Genomic DNA, 19248 nt, shown 5'->3' with positions numbered 1-19248 from the left:
AAAAGACTCAAATTGCTCCTGTTGTCAAACCAACAGAATCCAGAATCCAAAGACATTCACAAGAGTTGAAAGATGAATAAATGATTAAGATAGTTGCAGCTTAGATACTAAGCTTGCGGAGCTATGTCACTCATACAAACCGTGGATCTTTTCAACCGGCGGATGTTGTCGTTGAAGGACAGAGCGTTACTCATTCATATTCACATCTCTCACCTCACACTAGCCAACAGTGTCTCAACCCCCAGGGTCACAAGCACGCTTAGTCAACCGAACACGCACTTGGGCCGTGCCTTTCACAACATCTTTTTCTTCTTCTTCTTTTCTCCAGCTCATAAATACGACTACACAGGTCACCAACCTCGGATGAGTCATCCTGTTCCTTTGTCAGTCAAACGTTTGTCTCGACAATCGGCTTCGGGGCCGACTGTACCACTCACACACAGCCCAATATTTCAGTGCAGCAGACTTTTGTTTGAACAAAAGACAGAAATAAAAGACAAAAGGAAATCTGCATTTTCAGTGCTAAAAGCGATGTTTTTTGACAAAGGACGCATGTACTCCCCTCTTATCTGTCCAGGAGATAAACAATTTCGCTCTTTCATTACAAATCCCTCGGCCAGGTGTGGAAATGTTTGTTCAGTTGCTAAGATGGATTTGTATTCGCCACGTTTGTAGCTCTTGTGGAACAGCGGCGTGGCGTTTGTTCACGCTGCAGACGACCTCGCCGCGTCTGCCAAGCACATCGACGGTACGCAGTGTTTACCTGGAACTAGTGCAAGGAGAAAAGTGTAGGAGCGACTCTCACACTGGGCTTCATCTTAGCCATTCTGACTTAAAAAACAGTCAGCTATTCAAGCAAACAAGCGTTTCACGATGCATTCAATCTACGTCAGAGAGGGATTGACACACAACAAATACATCATTTTCAGTTTTTGTATTTCTTGTATTTGAATTCCTTCAACCTTGGCTGCATTCAACCATCACCCAAGTGAATCGTATCGTTGCGAGGAGGATTTCTTCTTTCTTTTTAATTGATGAAATCTTCTTACTCGATTCCAGTTTTAGTTTGAAGGTTGATGTTTAGTCCTTGAAGTTTGAGCAAGTCTATCGATATGAAGTATATATGGATCTGTTTGCTCTTAAAGCTGAAGCTGTTGTGATCAATGCGCTGCCATCTATATTCCAGCGGGATGACGAGGGAAGATGTCTCCAACTGTCGACTTCTACGGAATGTTTTACTTGAACTAAAGTCCGGTCCTTTATACGTTTATTATAAGTCTTGTGAATCAACTGCCCTTTAAAGACCATTCAAAAAACCTCTGAATCATAATTAATCCTTGATTTGTATTCACAAACAGCTTTATGAATGCCTGCCATAATTACAGCCACCAACCCGTAAAATAAATAATAGGCAGGCCTTACCTTTGTCTTCTAGGTGTCTGAGCGCTGCGTGGTGGCCTTGGTGCCCAAACAGATGTCCTCTTTCAATATTCCTTCCTCAGCCAGCTTCCCACGCAGTATCAGCAGATACGGTCAGTACTGTTTCAGAAACACAAATACTTAATATTCATCCAGCTCTCTGCAGTGTTGCACCATCTGTTGCTGTCACTCATCAGTCTGTTGCAAAGCACATGCAGCAGACACTGTGAAACGGCACATTAAACAAAGAGATGCAATCTGAGTCTAGAGAATATTCATCTGGTTTCATCGCTTCAGAACTCTGTTAACTACTGACCGAAAACCACATCTCTTCAAATACAGCTCACACTGATCTTTCATATTAGATTCAAAGTGATTTAAAGATTTCAAAAAAAATAAACATACAACACATCAAACAGAAAGTGAGGACCAGAGCCGAGACAGAAAAACATGCCTTTAGTGATTGAGCGCACGTCTGCATCATTACTATGACAACCGCTGAAATAATGTCAGCAAATGATTATATAGTCTGAACACACACGTCCAACCTGCTCACTTGCAGATTGCAAAGAGACAGTCCGCCTTAAACTCAGATCCGATAGACAAATGTGACTTTCCAGCCGTTGTCTGACAAACTGGTTATCAGATGAGAAGTGTTCCATTTACAGACCGCATCTAAAGACTTTCTTATACCATCCAGGCGTGGACGTTCCCTTCCGCTCCACGCCCACCAGCCCGGACAGCCCCCACTCCCGTGTGCCCATGCTGACCCCTGACTTGGAGAGCGGGGTCAAAGTTTGGCACCTAGTCAAGAACCACGACCACGGGGACCAGAAAGAGGGCGAGCGCGGCAGCAAGATGGTGTCTGAGATCTACCTGACGAGGCTGCTAGCAACAAAGGTGCAAAATATATCACACACGTAGTAAAAACATGTTTTTTTTTATTCATTCAAAGTTAGATGACTGATCCCTACAAAAACTAAAGATAATAAGTGACTCAGAATGGTGCAGAGTCCAGTTAGATTGAATAACTATTTTGGACACCTAGTGCCAATTTTTGCTTTATTAAGTTACAGTTTTAATGCAGTCGAACGCTGGACACTTTGGATTTTGAGGAAAGACTACAAAGCAGAAGCGCCGCGAGTCTCAACTCTGTGCACTGTTTTCCACAGGGCACACTGCAGAAGTTTGTGGACGACCTGTTCGAGACCCTGTTCAGCACCGTGTGTCGGGGCACCGCCCTGCCTCTGGCAATCAAATACATGTTTGACTTCCTGGACGAGCAGGCCGACATGCACGGCATCCATGACATGGACGTTCGTCACACCTGGAAGAGTAACTGGTGAGAGAGAGAGGGGGAGAGCCTGACTTGAGACAGCTCACTTTTCTACCAAACTTGTACTCATTACTGCTCTTTGAAGAACTTCTTAATTATCATTCTCTGGCACAATCTGTAACTCTTAATTACATGGTCTTCTAAACTCCATCTTCATCTCGTTCTCATAACTAAAGACAGTTTGAAAAGTCATTACAGGATCGGTCGAGAGGAGAAAAAAAAAAGAGCGCCTTATCTACTTGAAGAAATCCTGCTGTTTTGCACACAAGTCTAAAAACATGTAGATCTTTCAGTCTCACTTTCGCTCTTTTTTTTTATCATTATCTGCAGCCTGCCCCTGCGCTTCTGGGTAAATGTGATCAAGAATCCCCAGTTTGTGTTTGACATCCATAAAAGCAGCATCACGGACGCCTGTCTGTCTGTGGTGGCCCAGACCTTCATGGACTCTTGCTCAACTTCTGAACATCGTCTCGGCAAAGACTCGCCCTCCACCAAACTACTCTACGCCAAGGACATACCGCACTACAAGAGCTGGGTAGAAAGGTGTGTGTGTGTGTGTGTGTGTGTGTGTGTGTGTGTGTGTGTGTGTGTGTCTTAGGTTGTCATCACTTCTTCACAGTGTCGGTTACGAATCAGGGTTTATGTTTTAGGTGAAAGTTAGAATTGACATTTGTTTTATTATGAATAGAATTAGGTTTACATCGGATTAGGTTTGTTATATTAAAGGTTATTGTTGGTGTTGGCTTAAGGTTTTTGTTTTTTTAAAAGAGCCTTGCAAAAAGAGTCTCGTCCTGTCTTACTGCGGGGACGAATTAGGAGCGCTTGGTTTGGTGCACCAGACCTCCCTGCTATGCATTTGCGGCAGAATCCTTGTGTATAAAATAGGATGGCGTAGAGTTGTGAACGCAAATTGTGGTACAATTAATCATGTAGCTCTAACAGGGTTGGCAGTAACAGAATGAGTGTGTAATCAAGTGGAAGTTTTCACAAGTACACTCATTTGTTTATATAAAAAAGAAAGAACTGTGTGCCGGTGTGGTCTGAAGTCACGTGACTAAAAGACTGAACATATGAGAGACACTTTTCCTTATTTCACTGCCATAACACCTCTGGGTTACTGGCTCCTTTAACAATGGATGTGCTCTGACTTTTTACAACAACACACTGAATCCAGGTGACGAGGAAAGCTCTGGTATGCATGACTGTGCCCTTGACTCTGACAGATTGTGTGTGTGTGTGTGTGTCTCCTCTCAGGTACTACGCTGACATCAACCGCCTGCCTGCCATCAGTGATCAGGATATGAATGCCTATCTGGCTGAACAGGCCCGCCTTCACTCTAGTGAGTTCAACATGCTCAGTGCCCTCCATGAGATCTACGCTTACGTCAGCAAGTACAGCCAAGAGGTGAGGCCGGTCGACACACTGCGACATAGAGAATGTGCTGTAGAGGTCCCGCTGGTGTGGTTAGCCATCTGAAGCCTGCTTTTTTCAAATGTATATATTAAAGCAGCTATTTTTATACTAACAAAAGACAAAATGATTATGCGTACTGTAAAAAGTGTTGCTCATAGTGGTGAATCCACAGAGAACTAGAAAGGTGCAATCGGTTGTACAACATTTTATACAATCTTGCACAAAAAGGTGTCTGGTGGAGAGGCAGGTACTCACTCACTCACTCACTTGACCGATCGCATGATCCTCCTGGCGGAGCTAATTATCACCCGACTCTATAGCCGCCCCTTCAAAAGCTCGGATAAACCCTCTGAACGCTGCACCAAACAGCAGACAGACAAAGTTAGCCGCTAGCTGGTGACCAACAGCGGAGCATTTCGCCAGTTAAGAACCAGATAATCCCCCCAGGAGTTGGTGGAGCCGGAGCTAAAAGGAGAACAAATATTGGACTTAAATGAATTATATGGACATGAACAGAACTCTTCATGAATGACAATGTTTCCCTGCGTCTGTTGGGTGTGTAGATACGCAATTGGTTGCTATCGAGTGCACCATAACCCCTTTATGAGGTGACCACGTGTCAATGTTGTGCTGCCCCCAAGTGGCAAAAAATAGAAATGAATGCATGTTTAAAGCGTAACTTATCACCAAGCTGACCTCAGCATCACTGCTGAGTGTGGTTGGCTGTGGTCAGAGGAGTAACTACACCCTTAATGTACACCTGTACAAGATTTTGAGAGGGTGTTTACCTACTCCTTAAAGATTGACAGATAAATATCATTAATGTTAGCCCATTGTCAATTAATATGTTGATTTATTCTTTAACAAATCAATTGATGGTTTTGGCTTATAAAATGTCAACAAAAAACTGAAGTCACGAGGTGACTGACTGCACACACAATTTGAAGACACCAAGAGTCCAAAACCCAAAAATATTGATTTATTTAATTTATAATTATATAAAACTTACCCTGATAAGCTTTAGTAATAATGCTGATGTTCATACATATGCACTGAATTCTAATCAAGCAAATCAGTGATGATTAAAGCAAGATACCAGTTAAAATAATTTAGAAATGTAACTCTATAGTGGACATATCATGAAAAACCTTCGGTGCTTGTACGCACACATTTGAGTATCTGGAGTTGCTACCAACCAACAAACTGTGAAATAAGACGACCCAGTCAGTTTTTCGTGGGCGGCCTGGATCAGAAAACATGTGACTAAACAAGCCATTCAGATTTGTCTCCCTTATATGTCACATGCAGGCTTATTAGAATATACCCACCCCCAGCTAAAATAGAGCGTTTCATACAGGTCTATTCAGACAGACAGTATGAGAAAAGATAAGTATTTTTTTCAACATTAAAGCATATAAACATGTTCTAGTAGAAAGCCAAAATACAAGTATGAACCTAAAAAAGGAGCATGATCTGTCCCCTTTAACCAAACGCAGTAAAACGTTCAATATATTTAATCATCAAAATAGAAATACCAGTAGAAGCGGTCGGTGTTGCAGATCTGTATTTGTGTATGTGAATATTTGTATGATTCCCATAGCTGACCAACGATAAGCCACATGTTCTCGGTTTCACAGTTTGTGCACTTGTGTGTTTCTGTTTGTGTGTGTGTGTGTGTGTGTGTGTATGTGTGTGTGTGTGTGTGTGTGTGTGTGTGTGTGTGTGTGTGTGTGTGTGTGTGTGTGTGTGTATGTGTGTGTGTGTGTGTGTATGTGTGTGTGTGTGTGTGTGTGTGTGTGTGTGTTTGTGTATTAGATCATCGAGGCACTGGAGCAGGATGAACAGGCCCAGAAGCAGAAGTTGGCGTATAAAATGGAGCAGATCATCTTAGCCATGTCTATAGAGAGCTGAGGCACACACACACACTACATATATACATAACTAAACATCACACACACACACACACACACACACACACACACACACTACATATATACATAACTAAACATCACACACACACACACACACACACACTGTAACGTACTATAACAGATGTGTTATGAACCCATCTGCAACACGCGTGGCACTCAGATATCCACGTGAACACACATATTATGTACGCACACACACACACACACACACACAGCTGTACACAGACACCTAATGGACCTACTGTATAAACAAACTGACAATACATACGCAAAGAGATTCACACACATGCATAGACACGCATATTAATGTACATACACAAACCACAGCACACGGATCGTCCCAAAGCACGACTTTTGAATCCAACGTCATCAATTTATTATCAGAAGAAAGTCCAACAGGCAAACACCCATCTTCTAAAACGCTCCTGTAGAGAGACACACAAAGGGGATTTGGGCCTTTTTCCCTGCCGGGTGACGGTCTGTCTTTGTAGTCGGTGCTTATACTAAATGTGTGCGTCCGCGTGTGGCATGGCTGGAGCTCTGAGGAGAACAGCACTTAATAAAGAATGACTCGACGGGAAAAGTCACTGGAGGAGCTCGAGAAAGACAGGAGCCAATTTAATGGGACGGCACATGTGGTGAGACGACACTCAAAGTACTTTTTATACGTCACAGATCAAGGACACTTACTCGCACTATATATCACGGGGCTGGGAGTGACATCGCCACTCGGAGCAGAGACGTGGAACTTTGTCTTGTTAAGCCTTTTCCTCTTGCCTTTTAAAGGCTTAAAAAAAGAGAACACTAAAGACTCTGGCATCAGTACTCTTCATTCCCCCACTTGAAGCTTGTCCAAAGTTATTTTTTTTGTTTATGAAGATTTTCTGAATTACAACTCTCCAGGGATTGAACCGTATACACAGAATTAGGCGTTGACAAGGTGAGGGTCCAGCTCTTTAATAATGCAACACGGCAAAGGCATTACCTTCAAAGTTAAAACATACGGAGAGATATTTCCAGACCCAATCCCTGTTTTTTTTGGTGCCAAATATAACATGTCTCATGTTTCATTCATGCTAAACGCTCCCGTAGAGACAATTAATAATACATGTCATTGTATGGAAAAGATCCCATTTAAGATAGGACATTTTGTACAGTGATGATCTATAGAGTGCCCAATTCAGCCACTCAAAGATAAGTGGAGACCAAATTGAACTGTAGCAGAAAGCTTGATTAATGATGCTGTAAGTCTGATCGTGGACCAGATTAGCCAAACCCTGGCCAACGGCCCTCCCCGTCTCATCAGTCACTGTTTACATTTAGCGTGACACTTGAAATGCGCCGAGTGTACAAGATATTAAGAACACCTGCTGCTCCTGTGAAGATTAAGTTAGATGAAGGCTTTGATGCCTTATCGATTCCCCCCCCCCCCGCCAACTGTCAAACGTAACCTGGAAATGAAACGTAGGAAACAGGCTGGGAGGATTTCTCACCCTGGAGACATTTGAGCTGTGGGCGCTGCAAGAACGTCTGATTTGTCTCTCAAAGTAAAGTAGGTGTTCCTGATATTTTGTCCACAGAGTGGATGCATGATTAATGACACCATGCATTTGGATCAGCATTTGGTCCTTGTAAAGTTAATTCATGAACAGCTGTTTGTTGCAATCGCCGCTTAATATCCTGACTGTTTCCATCTTTCGGGCATACAATTCACAAGTTTGTGATTTTGCGTTTCAAATGTACATTTTCCCCCCGACTGCTTATTGTCTCCTTGCTGCTGTATTTATAGAGTGCCATATCTAAACTTTCAAATGATTATCATGATGAAGAATTCCGTCCGAGGCGTCGCGTTGATTCAGGGTTTTTAGTTCTGATTGTTTTGTGTGTGTCGACCATTGGAATGCTGGAGGACGAGCTTCTTTCTGTGCTTGAGGCTGTTTTATCGCTCCATATTAAAGTCACAAGGACTGAGTATCAGTGTCACTCTGGAGCGCTCCTCCTTTTTACCATTCCAGTATCAGTGGGGTTAATGTACTTCCCACAGGACCTTTGTTCATGCTAAGCTAGAAGAGAAAGACGATATAAATAATAAATACATTTCCTGTTAAGTGTTGAAATATGACAGAGAACTCATCTGTTTCAATGTGTGGTTTGATGATAATTTATAAATGTGTTGTGCAATAAACTGTCAGACATTTAAACTGTAATGTTTTTTAAACTATATATTATTGTATAAATATTGTACATAAAAAACAGTCCTATTTTGCAAGCAAAAAGATTCACTTTGTACTGTTGTTATACATTAAAATGCGCAGCTGATGAAAATGATATCCGCCTGGTTTCTTTTGTGGTGATGCTAAATTCAGAAAAAAAATCACGCTGAACATAATTTCTCCATATTTCTAAGTGTTAAAAACTCAAATGAAGCCCTGGCCGATTAAAATAGTATCCTGCAGCTGTACATTTCAAATGCACAGCTTTGACCTGTAATACTACATGACATAAAACAGTTTAAAAAAAACCTGATTGTCCAAAGAATGATTATATAAGTAAACTATAATAAACTATGATGATACTTGACCCTATAAGTCATTATACAAATGATTTATGTGCTGCTATTAAAATATTGTTATAAACAGACTGCTGTTAGAGATGACGTCATTTCCAAGCCAATCGGGAACTCTGCCACACATAACTGGATAACTATTCTTATTGTGCTAGTGGACCGCTAGCATGCTACAGCGACAGTTAAACTACTATTTGTTTTTCATGAAAGGGCTCTGAAGGTAAAAAAGATGATATCAGAGATCACCTGAAATCCCAGGGGCTCTCAGCTTTGTACTGAGAAATGAACATATAGTAACTGTTGGACACATTCCCAAATGGCACACTGACATCCTCAGACACAAGCTGTGTTCCAGCTTTGTATCAATGAGAAATTCATTATCTAACAAAATAGTAACCATGTGTCCTTTCACAGCAGAGACTACAACATTAGTATATCACAGCCCTTTAACATAAGTGCAGTGTTAATCCGTATTCAAGTAAATGAGCAAATTCAGGCATTATTTATTTACCTTTAAATGGAAAAGAAAATGTTTTAATGAAATAACCTTGTAGCCTTGCTGAAAAAATGCCTAAATGTAATATTTTGATATCAATTAAACAACATTTTTGGGACATTATAGAGTATAATTGCTGTAATGAATGAGGTCTGTTTTAAGAAAACACTTTTTACATTTGGCAGAAGTGTACGAATGTGCCGTCGGGTTTTTACCTTGCAAGGCCGATGCATTTATCGCGATGTCAGGAGATGGAGCGAGAATCGTGGGATCACACATCGCAGGAAAATCCATCTCGTCAGGCTTCAAGTGATGCGTTTGTGTCTGGCAAACCAGAGCACAGACCAATCAGCTCCCTGTGAGGTTAGGTGTGTGTGTGTGTGTGTGTGTGTGTGTGTGCGTGTGTGTGTGTGTGTGTGTGTGTGTGACAATGGCGGCTCCTAAAAAGGTTAGCATAGATGCTGCAAAATCATCAGTTATATGAGAACTGGAGAGTATTTCTCCATCGAGTAAAGCACTGAAGGCTTTTCTCGATGGAAAAGATGTTTTCGCAAACAAGTATTTCTTTTTAAAGTGCCGACCTTAACCAGACAGTTTCCAATGATGGCTCCTCAGATGGTTCTGTCAGATGGTTCTGTCAGATGGTTCCCCTGATGGCCGGTCAGGTTAACCAGGTTGGGTTTACATGTCTGTCCTTTGGATTGCTTTGCACAGCAAGAGGGCGTTGTTTTTTCAGAACAAACAGCTTTTTCAGTCAGCAAGAGAAGCACCAATGGAGCAATCAGTTCCGTCTTGTTTATTGTGTTTGTATAGCACCTCAAGTATTCAGAAATGTAGTTATTTCATGGTAGAAATGTGAGACTTTTACTATGGAAAGTCTTGTAATTGATACCGTTTAAAAAAATCTTGATTTTTGTGTCTGTACGTAGTCAGAGTTGTCTTCCACTAAATGTATTGTCAGAAATTATTAATTTAAATTTTTTTTTTCAAGCAATACAAAAATAAAAAAAAATAAAAAATTCTCGCACAATTTTTGGTATCCTAAAAAGCTGACGGAGTCACACACGTGCATCCTCATGCTAACACCTGAACCGTCAGCTCGATCTGGGGAGTATTAATGCGCTTACCGATTTGACCCAAACATTTTAAGTAATAACAGAAAACAACCGCTTATCTTGTTATCTCGCGATCACGTCTGTTTTCTCGAGTTAACAACAAAATCTAAAAAATATATATATATATATATATACTTATAATCATGTCCGTTTGGGTCTTCCGTATATAACAGGGTTTGTGGGAAATATGGTTTTTAATGTTGTCAAAGACGTAATTTTAACTATGATGTTGACTGTTTATTGCAATCATACAATATTTGAGGTTGACAAATGCAGCAAACATACACCTTGTCTTTGGAGAGAAGCACAATTGATATCAAAGCAGAGTTGAGCTTGTAAAACAACAAAGAAATATCCTGAAGAAAATTAGCTTCCTTTTGAATTTTCAAAAAACAACGACACACATGAAAGTGTGACAGTATTTGGTATGGCATGTAGGCAGCATATATAGGGCTCCTGAGCACTTGCTCAGGAGTCAGGATTCATTATTCATGTTTAACCCTCGGGGCTCCGGGCAAGGCAAGCAAAGCAGAGGGGGGGGGGGGGGGGGGGGATAAGGGCTTCTCAAGCACCCAGGCCTCCCGACCTATACCTGTCAGATCCAGGTGGGGGTGTCATCAGGAAGAGTCGTCTGTACACCTGCCAGGATATAACCCCTCGTCTTTCCTCTCTTCTCTCTTGTCAGAGTGCCTGCACTCAGCAGCCAGCAATTCCCCCTCAGACACACACAAACACACACACACACACACACTCACACACACACACACACACACACACGTAGGGGATCATTACGAATCAAACCTCCTCTACTAACAGCTGAGCGAGCCGCAGGATATCTTCTTGATAGACTGTGTGGTTGGATGGCACCAAATAGGTTTATGGAGCTACTCCAGCCATTAGAAAAGCCATAGTTCTTCTATCCTGCTGGAAGTTGTCATAATATCTCGATCATGCTTTGGCCCGTGATTGATGACGCTGCATTGTGACGGACAGCAGAACAACAGCTCAACACTTCGTTTCTGTGGAAATAGAACAGATCCTCAGCTTCTCCCGCTGCCCAGAATATTTGATTCAGGGGGAAATGGACCTCACACACAGACTGCAGATCTTGAAGAATAATTCAAACTGCGTCTCTAACTGTGGAATGAATGCTGAATGGAAAAAGGCCTTCGACGTGCCCCTCGGACAACCCAGCCGAGTTTGTGTTAACAGTCGATGAACAAGGCTGAGTGTCCTTCTGCTCAGAGTGGTGAGTGTGGTTCAGTGAATCTGTGTACATGGAAACAGGGGTGGACACAATAACAGGAACACTTGTACAATGCCGTGTTGCTGAAACAAGTATTGTCAATTGAGTTGTCGATAGAAAATTAAGACAATTATTTGTTTAAGATTTACAAAATTCAGTTATTTTCTATTATAGATTATTATAGATCACTCATATGTGAGGATTTCAAGCCGTCCTTCGTCATGTGGGTTTAGGACTGCAGTCTGAATGCAACAATCAATTAAAATAATCATCACACTCATGGGTAATGAAAATCATCATTAGTTGCCGCCCTTAAATACAATGAAATATCCTTACATTATATATAACCTAACCGATGATCATTTTTTGCAGAAGCTCTGTGAGAGTCTGTACAGTGTGATATAGTGCAGGGCTGATGCAGAGTTTTATATACAGTATGGATGCCTTTCTTTATGGGTAGTGGTTCCATCCAGCTGGGAAGAAAACCAGCGGCCACTATCAGTGGATACAGGCACAAAATGTGTCACATTTGTTTTCCCCTTCCGCAGCGTTCACTCCCACTACTGCACAATCAAGTCTCGGATTCCCTCGAGCACCGTTGGAACGCAGCCTCGAGGCTGTTGAGGTCTGCGAGCGTCAGAGTCCTGCTGCTTTAATTAAATGCAGACGGCATTACCAGAGTGCACACAATCAAACAGGCACTGATATGTTTGTTCTTGCCTAGGACAAAACACAGCTGTCCAAACCGGGGGAAAAAATCCCTGATGACAATAAATCGCAGATGACCACAGCTCAGCCTCCATCAGTAACAACTTGTTTCAGGATTTATTGGATGAGGTAATCCATGACGGCATTTTATTTCTCGAAATTTGCTTTAGTAATTTCTCTTGCAGTCACTTGCAGACTCTGGTCATGACCGCCTTCACTACTCACAACCTTACACTAAACGGCTGTATTCTTTTAAATGCGTGAAATGCGGTTCCCGTTCCACAAAAATATTCAGTGTGCAGCAATAAATGAAGGGTTTACTGATGTACCGGTGAAGATAGTGGTCCAGTGGGTCGATCTGGACAGCAGCCCACCAGTCTAGTGGTGCCATCTTCTGGCCAAGGTTATCATCGCACGCATGACTTGGAAGCGGGCAAACTGAGACAGAATGAGCATTCTTCAATCACTTCAATCACTGTTTGAGCATAAACTGGGATATGTATGTGTGTGTGTGTGTGTGTGTGTGTGTGTGTGTGTGTGTGTGTGTGTGTGTGTGTGTGTGTGTATGTGAGTGAGTGAGTGAGTGAGAGAGACAGACAGAGAGACCATGTGAGAAGCTGTGAAAATGCGATGCAGGAAGAGGGCAAAGGGTATGTGTCAGTGACAAAAGGTGTCTGTTTCAGTGCTGCCGCCTAAGGGTGTGTGTGTGTGTGTGTGTGTGTGTGTGTGTGTGTGTGTGTGTGTGTGTGTGTGTGTGTATGGGACATCTGCAGACCCACGCGGTGGTCCTGTAGATCATGACACAGACATACTCAGACCACAGATTGTACCCCGAGACCGCGAAGAAAACCCACACCGGGGACGTCCTCGACACACGTTTTGTTTTAGGAAGAAGTGACTTCATCAATACAGCACGTCCTCTCTCTCTCTTTTCCACTTTCTTTTGTCTGCTTCCCGCTCACTCTGGGGCAGAGACCTCGCTGCTCAGCCCAGAGAGGTAACGGTCAACATTTGCTGCAGTTTGAAATGAAATCCCCTCCCACTACTCCTCCTCCTCCCAGTCCTTCCCTTCACTTTCCCTCCTTCTCAGGCCCTGTCCACATTACTCCGTTTCTCCTTGGATGCAGATTTGTCAAATAGAAACGATCTCCGTCCACACGGGAGTTTCAGCATCATTCTCGAGTTGATCTGCGTCCACACGGCAGCCTTCGAAGGCGGACAGCACGTGACCATTAACGTACACTGGGCATGCGCGTGACGGTGTAAACAGGAAGTGGATTGCTTGCTTAGTTTAAAAAAAAAGAAATACGACAGAGTAATAAAGTAGTCTTTAATAATGAAAGGTTGTATTTGATACTTAAGATCTTCCTCTAAAATCTCCCTCTATAAACTCAAACAGACACAGTTCGTGGAAAGTTTTAGAAGTTTTATTTTTCAGACGTAGTTACAGCGCTGCGGGTCTCTCGCTCTCTCTCTCTCTCCAAATTTACTTTAACATCAACACTTACACATAAACATTTACTAGATTATGGGTCCATCAATGTGGTCAACACACGTCTCTCACTCGTTTCCTCCGTGTTGTTGATGTCTGTTCTCACTAGTAGCTCTGAACATCATGTCCGACTAGCTAGCTTCTAAGCTAATTTTAACATTACCGCCAATGGAGAAATGCTAACCGCGATTAGCATTTAATACAACACAAATGTTATACTAAACACGCGAATAGAATATATCTACGTACATCTTTTCATGCTTCATAAAGACATACTTACAGACTAAGGTCTCTCAAGGCTACCAAATGGAAGAAGTAAAACGTTAGTGCAGCGTGTCTTCTCATTAGAATCTAAAAACAACGAGCTGCTCCATAGGGCTGATGCTGGTCACACCGCTCGCTAATCACTCCAATAACAGCTGATTCCTCCACAGAAATGCAGACTTTTACTGCACAACAGCTGCTAACTGCTGCTAGCTGTTGTGCTAGCAGCAACATCATGTAGCTGTTGTGCTAGCAGCAACGCTTGCAATTAGTTATCCATGTTGAAATGAATCGCTGGTAGCCCAGTTTGTTTTCTTCCGGGTACGGGTCACGTGATAGTGAGTGTGACGAATCAGGGACGGAGACGTCATGGTTGCCAAGAACCAATCCAGTAGCGAACACGGGTGTGGGCGTAATTTTTTCTAAGCACATCCGTATCCGACCGTCCACACGCAAACGCAACCCCGGAGTTCTCAAACACCTCCAACCTCGGCGGAGTTTTCAGATTCCTCCGTTTAGGGTGCTCCAAAACTCCGGCGTAGTGTGGCCGCTCAGTGTAAACGTAGCAAATACGGAGTAAAAACGGAGTAATGTGGACAGGGCCTCAGCCTCCCTCTGCTGCACTCATGAAATCACTTCAAGACAGGCTCCCTTTGTGGGATTTCTGGCACCTATTTTCAAAGCGCCACAAAATGTGTATTACAACTCGTTCCGTGCTTTCTGTGATTGTGTGTCTTAACCAAAATTAAGTTAAGAAGACCCTTTCGATGAGGACTTTAATTAAAAGAAAATGTCCTCACCATTAATTCAGCAAAGCATGTCAATTGAACATTCTCCGAGTCCCGCCTCTTGAGCGCAGACTGGCCAATTGTAGTTTAGCATTGGCCAGCCTCGACCAGGGTCCGACATCTGTCCAGCTGTGCTCCATAGACCCTCATTTACTTTCACTTTCTTAATTTTCTGGCTGGTTTAGAGGATTTCAAGCTAGTCATGGTTTAATGTTGGAAGGAGATATACGTTAGGTTTCTACCTAAAAACCTGTGGAGCTAACATGAGTACGTTGGCACATCATTAGCTAGCGTTAGAACTTCTATGCTACGCTAGCTGAAGAAGGTGTACTGAATGTTTACACATGCCTACCCGGCTTAACAGGAGCAGTGTTGTTCCTATATGTCATTGTCTTCTGTCTCGGGTTGCAGGTGATGTGGCGGTTCCCTTCTACACTGAGATCTGTGGGCTTTAGCTTCTATCTTTCTCTGCTGAATCAGTTTGACATCCTGAATATATCCATCAAACACATATTGTAGAATCTTTTGCCTGTTTTTCTATAAAATTTGCCTTTTTTGTTTTTACAAAAGATAGATAATATTCATTATGTTAGTGACAGTGTGCGCTCAAAGGGGGCGGGGCTTAGCGAAGGGTCAAATGCTTTTTTTGTGTATTTCTTAAGTCAAGACAGAACTATATATCTCTGAAGTTAAATTGTTAACTATGACGAAGGAATTGTCTTCCCACAAAAGATCGTCACATCAGGAGAGTCGCTGTTTTAAAACGTCCTGCTCAACGCTCTCCCTGGGGCTCCTCCATTGCTGGTGAACTCGTCCTCTCAGACAGAAATAAATAGCTACACTGGTGATACTGCAAGTTGAAGACACATTTTAAAGCAGAGACACAAACAACCATCGCTGTCTCTCATAAGATATATATATATATATTTTATTTATATTTATCCGTACGACTGTAAGTTCTGTGAAACTAAAAAAAGAAAGAAACACAGAAGTCTTCTGAGAATGTAAACCATGACATATTCAGCTGATTAGCTCCCAGTTAGTGAGGGGGATCTGCCATTTAAAGGAGCCTACTGATTCGTCAGCCAAGCCTCAGTGAACCTAGGGTTGTCCAATTAGCAGCTGAAACTTCTATTACCACAAAATAAGACTGCTTGGATCAACCACCAGTGATCTTTTGCCTAAAACACATCCAAGAAGTGATATATTACAGTCAGATTGAAGCCAGGCTGTTTCATCAGCACCGTTTGACTAGTTTAACCAAGACAGTAACCAGTAATGCCATTGCTCATTATTATTTAAATTGTGTGTTCTTAAAAACCCAGTGAAACGGAATATTTGAGCGGTGTACAAGAAGGACTTAAATCAAATCCTTTCCATTTGATTGGACTACTAAAAAGTGGGCGGACTTAGACTGTAGCGCGATGTGGAGCTACAGAGGACTTTGGCTCCACACACACCTCCCTTGTGGCTATTAACTGATGGATGGATATCATGATAGTATTGGTTGAAACTGATCGGTTGCAGCTTATGCAAGCACACATCATGTTTTGTTTAAAAAGGAGAAAAAATGATTACAAGGAAATTGATCTTTGACCAGGGTGTGATGTAAAAGGGTTAAAAAGGCATTTTTCATTATGCTAGGTAGGCCATCCAATCATTTCATTTAGACACAGGATTTTTTTTCTCTTCTTTTTGTCAGAGCATTTGATTTATTGATCGCTGTCGGGATGTAATGATAATTTCAACAAATATAACAAAACATGTTTCAAAATAAACATTCTCAACCCCGTCTATCTTCTTCATTGCACTTATTGCGCGTCACCACGAGCTGCTAGCTTTACAGCGGTGAGTACTAACAACAGTCTTGTTTATGTTCATAATGATAATTTCGGGGGAGCGGCTTTGAAGGGAGGCCTGAAGAGAGGAAGACAGTGTTGCAGACTTGGCGACTTTCCCGCTAGATTAAGCGACTTTTGGAGCTAGTGCTGCTAGCTAGCTTCGGAGGGATATATACATTTCTTAATCTAGCGTAACGTCGCTGGTTTCTCCAATGTTACCGACTCCAGCTTTAAGAAATCAAATAACTAAATGATCAGCACACAGGCTGGAGTCTAACCTATGCCCTGGATAAACCAGTTGTAGTGCTTTATAAATCTGTTATAATGGCCCATGCTCTCAGAAAACAGGTTGGAACATCAATGTGTATTTTTCAGCAGTTTGTCCTCAAAAGTTCAAAGCTAATGATTGACAATAAGCTTTTGTTGTGTTGATCAAAAACAGGTGTGCATGTGTGAATTCATACTCTCTTTGACTGTACAAAAGAAAAGAAAAAGAATAAAGTCAAAAAATTGGATGTTCACAAAACGTAATGTAAAATGCAACAGCTCAGGATTTCTGTGGTCTTTAAAGCACAGGGTAAATCTAAAGGGGACTCGTCGTGAGAACAAAAGCACAACACTTCTCTTTTGATATCGATCCCGGTTGCATATTCTTCTGAGACACTCCATCACACATTTCAGAAAGCATTTAATACTCAACCCTCAAATCTGGTTAAAACGTCCTCGCAAGCTCAACCAAACTACGCACTGCTGTCAGAAATCATCTACGACACCAGCAGATATATGATGATTGCGATGTACTGTTACCAAAGAAACAGCGCGGCAGCTAAAAGGAAAATGGAGGCGATGTTTTTAAACTCCGTAAGCTGCAACAGATGTGCTGAACAGTCAACATACTATAAACAAATAAAGCCGTATGAGGCCAGGCCTATAGGCTTTAAATCACAGGATGCCAGTGGTAAAAATGTTTTCCAGATTTGTGTATCGTAAGGTCGGAGGAGGAATGCATTAGCTGCCTGTGTTGGTTGCCTGATCTGTGACTATGACGAGCTGCTCTGTGACACTTCAGACCAAACGCTGTCACAATGGAAGACAGACTTACGTCTTCCTTTGTTGGGTGTCTAACAATGGAGAGTAAAGGACTTCCGGCTTTACTTGCACGCAAAGATGTATTATCACTTGGCTCTTGGCTCATTGTAAGAGTGAAAGAACGGTACAGGGAAAAATGTACAGGGGAAAAAGACAAAGAAATGTCCAGTGTTTGTCCTGCTGTTGAAGGTAAAAGGTCTGTTCCTTATTGCCATCTGACAGAACGCCGTGATTCACAAGGACTCAAGTAGCAGAAATACTTAACTAGCTAACAGTCTAATGAATGTTTTACTGGGGTGACATGGCTGCTGCCGTCCAGCTGTGGCTGCTGTAATGGGCACACCACTGATTATTCAGTTAAGGGTTTTCAGCAAAGCTCATCTTGAGTCACAGTGAGTGGCCGATTACCCACCTCAACGCCCTGCTGTTTAAGCTGAATGTTTCATAGGAGTCTGACAAGACGGAAAGGGGGGGGGGGAGTAAGAGAGAGGAAATGGGGTGATGGGGCCAAAAACAGGGACATAGGGACTAAGGGGCACTGGGACATGGTATCAAGTTACAAGGGCATTTCACAAGCATGTAGCAGTTTACTTCTCTCGACTCGCTGTTGTTGCCACTTTTTTCTTTGTCTGAGAGGGTGGGGCTTCTTCTTTTTTAACAAGTAATTTAGCATACTTTCGCCAGTGGTTCCAGATGTGAGATTCACAGAGAGCATGAGAACAACTAGCAGAAGAGCGAAGAACAGTAAAGCAAAGATCCCCAAATTGCCAAGGGGGGGGGGGGGGGGGGGGGCTTTTGTAGAGGACGGGGGCTGGGGGCTTTCAGGACTCTGTGGAAGTGTGAAAGGTTTCAGCGGATCCTGGGGTGTCTTCACTACTGGGACGGCTGTTGTTGATTGATGGCCGTGCTGAGTGGTGGGGGCCTCCGGGCCACTGACATGGATTAATGCCATTAGCATAACAGTGGGTCGCACTTTTGTTCCGAGTATGATATTCTGCCCCGCGGTCTATCTCCATAAGCCTATTAAGGACCAGAGTGTCACCCTATTGTCGGCTATCACCTTTCATTGTGCAGTGGATTACTGCTCCCAGCCAGACCGGGGTCCAGCGCTCCAGTAGACACTGCAGCCAAAAGGATGACGTAATGAGCACTGATCAACAAAATACGCATCACACATGCTGTCTATTTCATTTATATATTGATTGGTATTTCAAGAATGCTGCAACTTTTCTTTTTTTATATATATATATACACACAACATCCCAACAAGACCCCATTCTCCTCCTTCCCTTCGTCTGCCTTGCTTCTTGTAGAGAGGTGGGGGCACAGAGGAAGGGTTAAAGTAAGAAGGGGTGTAGGGCCGGGCCTCAGTAAGGGAAGAAGAGGGGGGGGGGCTATATAAATACTGACAGAACACAAGTGGTGCTTTATCCACCCTGTCCCGCTCTGGGTAAGAGGAAACCCTTAACTGCTCCAGCTCACCCTTTTACTTCCCCTGCATTTTCACTCCCACCCGACGGACGTGTGCGCGCTCAGGAGGAGA

At 42.6% G+C, this 19248-nt stretch overlaps 1 protein-coding gene across 1 annotated transcript in view; it reads left to right on the top strand.

Moving 5' to 3' along the window:
- Positions 1 to 6080, top strand: part of LOC142955486 (plexin-A2-like) — a 59556-nt gene extending 53476 nt beyond the window's left edge. The window contains exons 26-31 of the mRNA XM_076097021.1: positions 1436 to 1532; positions 2120 to 2319; positions 2592 to 2761; positions 3086 to 3298; positions 4010 to 4160; positions 5985 to 6080. Coding sequence (XP_075953136.1) covers positions 1436 to 1532; positions 2120 to 2319; positions 2592 to 2761; positions 3086 to 3298; positions 4010 to 4160; positions 5985 to 6080 — 927 coding nt within the window. The remainder of the gene's footprint in view (positions 1 to 1435; positions 1533 to 2119; positions 2320 to 2591; positions 2762 to 3085; positions 3299 to 4009; positions 4161 to 5984) is intronic.
- The last annotated feature ends 13168 nt before the right edge of the window (positions 6081 to 19248 follow it).

Source organism: Anarhichas minor, unplaced genomic scaffold (assembly GCF_050575085.1).
Source record: "Anarhichas minor isolate MPS153535 unplaced genomic scaffold, ASM5057508v1 ptg000023l, whole genome shotgun sequence".
Taxonomy (NCBI): Eukaryota; Metazoa; Chordata; class Actinopteri; order Perciformes; family Anarhichadidae; genus Anarhichas; species Anarhichas minor.
This window is presented reverse-complemented; position numbering and strand designations above follow the sequence as displayed.